Source organism: Xylocopa sonorina, unplaced genomic scaffold (assembly GCF_050948175.1).
Source record: "Xylocopa sonorina isolate GNS202 unplaced genomic scaffold, iyXylSono1_principal scaffold0098, whole genome shotgun sequence".
Lineage (NCBI taxonomy): Eukaryota > Metazoa > Arthropoda > Insecta > Hymenoptera > Apidae > Xylocopa > Xylocopa sonorina.
Window position 1 is genome coordinate 728527 of NW_027490169.1, and position 9039 is coordinate 737565.

The following is a 9039-nucleotide window of genomic DNA, read 5'->3' on the forward strand; positions in this document are numbered from 1 at the left end:
ATGTCTACGTATCGTATTAATGGGGTTCTAATGCTTCTCAAATCGCGATATAGCATCTCATTTCGAAATCTCACTATAAGATATAATATTCATTGTGCGGTGTTATGTATACCTCGTATTCACTTCAAATGAATGTAAATGCGACTCTTCCTTGCTAGGAAATAGCGTTGGCAGATGTCTATGTATCGAAGCAAAGGAGTTCTAATGCTTCTTAAAACGAGATATCGCATCTCATTTCTATGTTTCATGATAAGATATAATATTCATTGTGGAGTGTCATGTATACCCCGTATTCACATCAAAAGAATGTAAATACGACACTTCCTTCCTAGGAATTAGCGTTAACAGATGTCGACGTTTCGTAGCAATAGAGTTCTAATGCTTCTTAAAACGCGAAACCGCTTCTCATTTATATGCTTCATGATAAGATATAATATTCATTGTGGAGTGTTGTGTATACCTCGTATTCACTTCAAAAGAATGTAAATGCGACACTTCCTTGCTAGGAACTAGCGTCTGCAGATGTCTTCGTATCGAAGCAACAGAGTACTAATGCTTCTTAAAACGAGATATCGCATCACATTTCTGTGTTTTATGATAAGATATAATATTCATTGTGCAGTGTTATGTATACCTCGTATTCACCTCAATAGAATGTAAATGCGACACTTCCTTGCTAGGAAATAGCGTTTGCAGATGTCTATGTATCGTAGCAATAGAGTTCTGATGCTTCTTAAATCGCGATATCGCATCTCAATTCTATGAATCATGGTAAGACGTAATATTCATTGCGAAGTATCTTGTATACCTCGCATACACTTCAAATGAATGTAAATGCGACACTTCCTTGCTAGGTAATTGCGATGGCAGACGTCTACGTATCGAAGCAACAGAGTTCTAATGCTTCCTAAAACGCGATATTGCATCTCAATTCTACGCTACATTATAAGATATAATATTCATTGTGCAGTGTTATGTATATCTCGTCTACACTTCAAATGAATGTAAATGCGACACTTCCTTGTTACGAAATAGCGTCTGCAGATGTCTACGTATCGTAGCAATAGTGTTCTAATGCTTCTTAAAGCGCGAAATCGCATTTCATTTCTATGTTTTATGATAAGATAAAATATTCATCGCGGAATGTCATGTATACTTCGGATTGACTTCTAAAGATTGTAAATGCGACACTTCCTTGCTAGGAAATAGAGATGGCAGATGTATACGTATCGAAGCAACAGAGTTCTAATGCATCTTAAAACGAGATATCGCAACTCTCTTCTGTGTTTTATGAGAAGATATAATATTCATTGCGGAGTGTCTTGTATACTTCGTGTTCACTTCAAAAAAATGTAAATGCGACACTTCCGTACTTGGAAATAGCGTTTGCAGATGTCTACGTATCGTAGCATTAGATTTCTAATGCTTCTCAAAACGGGATATTGCACCTCATTCCTATGTTTCATGATAAGATATAATATTCATTGTGCAGTGTTATGTATGTGGCAGCTACGATTCCTGGTATTTTCGAGTCGTAAATTCTCTAAAGAAATAACAATGCGTTCCTACGACACAGCGCAGGTCTGGCCACCGCGGGTTAGCACTTGGCGACCAGGCCCGCGCGTTTCCTAAACCCGATACCCGTCTGGTTTGTGTCCATCATCTGGGCCAAGCAATTGTTTCCCTTAAGATTTCGTCGCGACTGAGCATTGCCAGTCGCGTACGATAGATCCTTGAACTTGGTTTATTTATGACCAATTTCCGTCCGTTACGTTTCGTGGAAACGTTCACTCTTCTCGTCTGTGCATCCATCCTTTTCATTCTGGGATTTCCCATCCTTTTCTATACGCATTTTTAAAGGACGACATTTTCGTCCTCGCGACAGTTCGATTCGGACAGTTCGGTTAGAACGAGGCAAGCACATAGTTCTGTTAGAACGACGCTAGCATATAGTTCGGTTAGAACAGTTCGGCGAGAACACCCTGTTCGTTAGAGCAGCCTCCATATTCGTTAAGAATTGTGAGGTCAAGTTGAGTTTCACTAGAGTCGCGTAGCGACGTAAAAGAAATCGTAGCCGTAGCACCGCCCCCAACATTAAGAACTATTGTTTTATTATTGTTTCGCTATTGTTAACTGTTTTTGATTGTTTTATATTAAATTGTGGGCAAAAAGGTCGAGTGTGATTTCTTACTCCAGTTACATTGCCCTCAATTATTGGTGACCCCGACGTGATCACCGAACGTGTAGTGCGGTAGTGATCCGTCGTAACGTATAACAGTAGTGCGGAACGTTTTTTGGTTGGTGCACAACATCATTATGGCTACACCATCTCACTCCGGTGTCTCCGTGGATCGCGTGGCCGTCCGTCTGCCGGATTTTTACGCAGCGGATCCGGAGATGTGGTTCACTATCGCGGAACGCAGTTTCGAGGCCGCAGGAGTAACCACGGAGCACACCAGGTACGGCTATATCCTCGGTGCGTTGCCAACGCAGTACTCCATGGAGGTGAGAGATATTATCATGAATCCACCTGCCGCCACGCCGTACCAGAAGCTGAAGACGGAGCTGATCCGTCGGTTGAGCTCGTCGCAGGAACAGAAGACCCGGCGCCTCCTGGAATCCGAGGAAATGGGCGACAGAAGACCGTCGCAATTTCTGCGCCACCTCCGAAATCTGGCCGGTACGACCGTATCGGACAACGTGCTGAAGACCCTGTGGATGGGTCGGCTACCTGCGAGCCTGCAGCTGATTCTCGCTACGATGCGGGACGCGGAGTTGGACCGCATTGCGGAAGTGGCGGACGCCGTGTCCGAAACCTACCACGGCAGCGCCAAGATCGCGGTAGCTTCCGCCTCCGCCGGAGCGGCCGGCGGAAATACACATGGAAGCGGTAGCGCTGACGCCTCGGTTCACGAGTGTATTAGTCAGCTGCGAGAAGAAATCGCGACCCTCCGCAGAGAAGTGAACCGGGGAAGACCTTCGCGACGTGACGGAGAGCGGGGAAGATCACCTCGACGTTCGCGATCCGGTTCAGCTGCCCGGCGACGCCTCGAGCTACGAGGAGGTAGGTGTTACTACCATTGGAAATTCGGCTCGCAGGCCCATATCTGCACACCGCCGTGCAACTGGCACTCGTCGGGAAACGCCAAGGGCAGTCGTTAATGACGGCGGACGACGCTGCCCCGACGAATCGCCGTCTATTTGTAGTGGACTACGCGACAAAAACGCAATTTTTGGTCGACACAGGCGCCGACCTCTGCGTAATCCCAAGAGCGATGGCTCGTGGCAATCGGGAAAAGTCGCAGTATCTTCTCTACGCGGCGAACGGGACGGAGATCCCTACGTACGGGACAGTGACAATAACCTTAGACCTCGGGCTACGCCGCGCGTTCACCTGGCGTTTTGTGGTAGCCGAGGTAAGAAAACCCATAATTGGTGTGGACTTTTTGTACCATTATGGGTTGCTTGTCGATGTGCGAAATCGTCGTCTGTTGGATCAGACGACGTCAATATCAGTGTCCGGTTGGACGACCAAGCAGGCCTCGTCGATTCCGAGCATTAAAACCGTGCATGGCGGTTCGATGTTCCACGAGGTGCTGCAAAAATTCCCGGAGATCACTCGGCCAGAGGGATCACCGTCGCAGACTGCACATTCGACCGTGCATTACATCCGCACGACACCGGGGCCGCCAGTGACAAGCAAACCCCGCCGACTCGCACCTGATCGGCTGAAGGCGGCGAAAAAGGAGTTCGAAACTATGATGCAGCTAGGCATCGTTCGACCGTCGGAGAGCAGCTGGTCTTCTCCGTTGCACATGGTGCCGAAGAAAGGAGAGGACGAATGGAGACCCTGTGGCGATTACAGGGGTCTCAACGCACGGACGCTGCCCGATAGATACCCGGTGCGGCACATCGAGGATTTCGCGCAGGCACTTCATGGTAAGACAATATTCTCCACCATCGATTTAGTGCGCGCATACTATCAGATTCCCGTCGCCGCGGAAGACGTGCATAAGACCGCGATAACGACACCGTTCGGGCTGTTTGAGTTCCCGTTCATGTCGTTCGGACTACGTAACGCGGCACAGACTTTCCAACGATTCATCGATGAAGTGTTACGCGGGTTGGACTTTTGTTATGCGTACATCGATGACATCCTCGTCGCCTCATCGTCCGAAGAGGAGCACCGACAGCACCTGGAGGAGCTGTTTAAGCGGCTGAAGCAATACGGCGTGGTGGTTAACCCGTCGAAATGCCACTTCGGAAAGTCCGAGGTTAAGTTTTTGGGCTACCTCGTTAACGGCGAAGGTTCTCGGCCGTTAGAAGACAAGGTGGAGGCCATCGCGAGATACCCGCAGCCCACCACAGCGAAGCAGCTACGGCAGTTTCTAGGTATGCTAAACTTTTATAGAAGGTTTATACCTAGGGCCGCACAGGTGCAGGCGCCCCTGAACGACCTGTTACACGATGGCGTCAAGGGTCGGGCGCCGGTCAATTGGACCCCCGAAGCAGCCGCGGCTTTTGAAGAGTGCAAGCAAGGCCTTGCACAAGCCGCGCTGCTAGCTCATCCTAAGGCGGACGCGCCTCTGTCGCTGACATGCGACGCATCTGACTTCACCGTTGGTGGGGTCCTCCAACAACGCAACGGCGATCATTGGGAGCCGTTAGCCTTCTTCTCGAAGAAACTCAGCCCCACCGAGAAGAATTACGGGGCCTACGACCGAGAGCTGCTGGCAATCTACCTGGCTATCAAACATTTCCGCCACATGGTGGAGGCGCGAACGTTCACGGTATTTACCGATCACAAACCCATCACGTTCGCGTTCAAGCAGAAGCCGGAGAAGTGCACGCCCAGGCAATTTCGCTACCTGGACTTTATAAGCCAGTTCACGACGGATATACGTCATATCGCCGGCAAGGATAACATCGTCGCCGACGCCCTATCCAGAGTGGAAACGCTAGAGGAAGCGTTGGACTACGACGCGCTAGCGCAATCGCAGAGCAGCGACGAAGAGCTGCAGGCGTACCTGCGTGACAACACCGGGACCACGCTCCACCTGAAGAAGGTGACCCTGCCAGGGACCAGTACCAGCGTCTATTGTGACGCATCAACGGAGACCATGAGGCCTTACATCACTGGACCATTTAGACGAGCGGCCTTCAACGCCGTCCACCGCCTGGCGCATCCCGGAATCAACGCGACGGTCAAACTCGTAACGGAGCGTTACGTTTGGCCGTCCATCAAGAAGGACTGCCGAGAGTGGGCTCGAAGTTGCCTGGAATGCCAACGGTGCAAGGTGACACGGCACGTGCAAGCACCGCCAGGCAACTTCGCAACGCCCTCAGGGAGGTTCGAACATGTACATTTGGACATTGTAATTTTACCGATGTCTGAAGGTTTCAGGTATTGCCTCACCTGCATCGACCGCTTCAGCCGTTGGCCTGAGGCGATACCCCTGAGGGACCAGGAGGCAGCCACCGTGGCGCGGGCATTTTACGAGGGTTGGATCAGCCGGTTCGGCACGCCCGCGAGGATCACCACCGATCAAGGTAGGCAATTTGAGTCGCACCTTTTTAAACACCTTACGGAGTTGACAGGTACGACCCACTGGAGGACCACGGCCTACCACCCGGCAGCCAATGGCATGGTGGAACGTTTCCACCGACAACTGAAAGCAGCGATCCGCTGCCACGCCAACACCACATGGACGGAGGTACTACCAACCATCCTTCTGGGCATCAGGGCAGCATGGCGAGAGGACCTCCACGCGACATCGGCGGACCTTCTCTACGGCGAGTCTCTACGCCTGCCCGGCGAATTCCTCGCCCCACATCCGGAAGGAGCGGACCACCGTCCAGAGGACTTCGTCCAACGACTGCGCCAGCATTTCCGCAGCATCGCTCCGGCTGCTGGCAGTCGACACGGCGCACGCCGTACTTTCATCTTTAAAAATCTACCGGAGGCGGACTACGTCTTCGTACGCAACGACGCGGTTAAAGGGATCCTGCAACCGCCGTACGATGGACCGTTCAAGGTCCTGTCAAGGACCGAGAAATTCTACACCCTGGACATCAGGGGCAAGCGGTCAACGGTCAGTATTGACCGCCTGAAGCCAGCCTACGTCATCCAGGACGCGGATGATAGGCCAACGTACCACACGCCGCCCGAAGAACCACGGACCCCGTCAGCGGCAACCGTCCCGGAGGCACCACTCAGGACGACGCGATCCGGGAGACGCGTTCGTTTCCCCGATCGTCTACAATTATCGTGATTGGATCAATCACTGGCAGGGGGGTGATGTGGCAGCTACGATTCCTGGTATTTTCGAGTCGTAAATTCTCTAAAGAAATAACAATGCGTTCCTACGACACAGCGCAGGTCTGGCCACCGCGGGTTAGCACTTGGCGACCAGGCCCGCGCGTTTCCTAAACCCGATACCCGTCTGGTTTGTGTCCATCATCTGGGCCAAGCAATTGTTTCCCTTAAGATTTCGTCGCGACTGAGCATTGCCAGTCGCGTACGATAGATCCTTGAACTTGGTTTATTTATGACCAATTTCCGTCCGTTACGTTTCGTGGAAACGTTCACTCTCCTCGTCTGTGCATCCATCCTTTTCATTCTGGGATTTCCCATCCTTTTCTATACGCATTTTTAAAGGACGACATTTTCGTCCTCGCGACAGTTCGATTCGGACAGTTCGGTTAGAACGAGGCAAGCACATAGTTCTGTTAGAACGACGCTAGCATATAGTTCGGTTAGAACAGTTCGGCGAGAACACCCTGTTCGTTAGAGCAGCCTCCATATTCGTTAAGAATTGTGAGGTCAAGTTGAGTTTCACTAGAGTCGCGTAGCGACGTAAAAGAAATCGTAGCCGTAGCACCGCCCCCAACATTAAGAACTATTGTTTTATTATTGTTTCGCTATTGTTAACTGTTTTTGATTGTTTTATATTAAATTGTGGGCAAAAAGGTCGAGTGTGATTTCTTACTCCCGTTACATTGCCCTCATGTATATTTCGTCTACACTTCGAATGAATGTAAATGCGACACTTCCTTACTAGCAAGTAGCATTTGCAGTTGTCTCCGTATCGAAGCAATAGAGTTCTTATGCTTCTTAAAACGCGATATCGCATCACATGTCTATGTTTCATGATAAGACATAATATTCATTGTGGACTGTTATGTATACCTCGTATTCACTTCAAAACATTGTAAATGCGACACTTCCTTCCTAGGAAATAGCGTCTGTAGGTGTCTACGTATCGAAGCAATAGAGTTCTAATGCTTCTCAAAACGCGATATCGCATCTCATTTCCATGTTTCATGGTTAGATATAATATTCATTGCGAAGTGTCACTTATACCTTGGATACACTTCAAATGAATGTAAATGCGACACTTCCTTGCTAGGAAATAACGTTTGCAGATGACTACGTATCGTAGCAATAGAGTTCTAATGCTTCTTAAAACGCGATATCACATCACATTTATATGTTTCATGATAAGATATAACATTCATTGCGAAGTTTCATGTATTCCTAGTATTCACTTCAAATGAATGTAAATGCGACACTTCCTTGCTAGGAAATAGCGTTTGCAGATGTCTACGTATCGAAGCAATAGAGTTGTAATGCTTCTTAAATCGCGATATCGCATCTCATTCATATGTTCCGATATAAGATATAATATTCATTGTGTAGTTTTATGTATACCTCGTATACAATTCAAAAGAATGTAACTGCGACACTTCCTTGCTAGGAAATGGCGTTTGCAGATGTCTACGTAACGTAGCAATAGTGTTCTGATGCTTCCTAAAACGCGATATCGCATCTCATTTCTATGTTTCATGATAAGATATGATATTCAATGCCAAGTGGCATGTATACCTCGCATACACTTCAAATGAATGTAAATGCTTCACTGCCTTGCTAGTATATATCGATGGCAGATGTCTACGTATCGAAGCAACAGAGTTCTAATGCTTCTTAAAACGAGATATCGCATCTCACATCTATGTTTTATGATAAGATATAATATTCATAGTGCAGTGTTATGTATACGTCGTATTCACTTCAATAGAATGTAAATACGACACATCCTTGCTAAGAAGTAGCGCTTGCAGATGTCTACGTATCGTAGCAATAGGGTTCGAATGCTTCTTAAAACGAGATATAGCATCTCATTTCTATGTTTCATGATAAGATGTGATATTCACTGCGGAGTGTCATGTGTACTTCGTATTCACTTCAGAAGAATGTAAATGCGACACTTCCTTGCTTGGAAGTAGCGTTCTCAGATGTCTACGTATCGAAGCAATAGAATTCTAATCCTTCTTAAATCGCAATATCGCATCTCATTTCTATGTTTTATGATAAGATATAATATTCATTGCGAAGTGTCATGTATACCTCGCATACTTTTCAAATGAAAGTAAATGCGACACTTCCTTGCTAGGATATAGCGATGGCAGATGTCCTCGTATCGAAGCCACAGATTTCTAATGCTTCTTAAAACGAGATATCGCACTCATTTCTATGTTCCATGATAAGATATAATATTCATTGCGAAGTGTCTTGAGTACCACGCATACACTTCAAACGTATTAAAAGGCGACACTTCATTGCTAGGTAATAGCGTTTGCAGATGTCTACGTATCGAAGCAATAGATTTCCAATGCTTCTTAAAACGAGAAATCGCTCCCCATTTATATGCATCATGAAAAGATATAATATTCATTGTGGAGTGTTATGTATACGTCGTATTCACTTCAAAAGAATGTAAATGCGACACTTCCTTGCTAGGAAATAGCGTCTGCAGATGTCTACGTATCGTAGCAATAGGGTTCGAATGCTTCTTAAAACGAGATATAGCATCTCATTTCTATGTTTCATTATAAGATATAATATTTATTGCGAAGTGTCATGTATACCTTGCATACACTTCAAATGAATGTAAATGCGACACTTCCTTGCTAGGAAATAGCGTTGGCAGATGTCTACATATCGAAGCAATAGGGTTCTAATGTTTCTTAAAACGAGAT

The 9039-nt window shown here is 47.3% G+C and overlaps 1 protein-coding gene across 1 annotated transcript; it reads left to right on the plus strand.

Annotated features, from left to right (window-relative positions):
• Positions 1–2316: 2316 nt before the first annotated feature.
• LOC143432373 (uncharacterized) lies at positions 2317–3162 on the plus strand. The gene has a single exon (XM_076909062.1). The coding sequence runs from the start codon at positions 2317–2319 to the stop codon at positions 3160–3162; it is 846 nt and encodes a 281-aa protein (XP_076765177.1).
• Positions 3163–9039: the final 5877 nt, after the last annotated feature.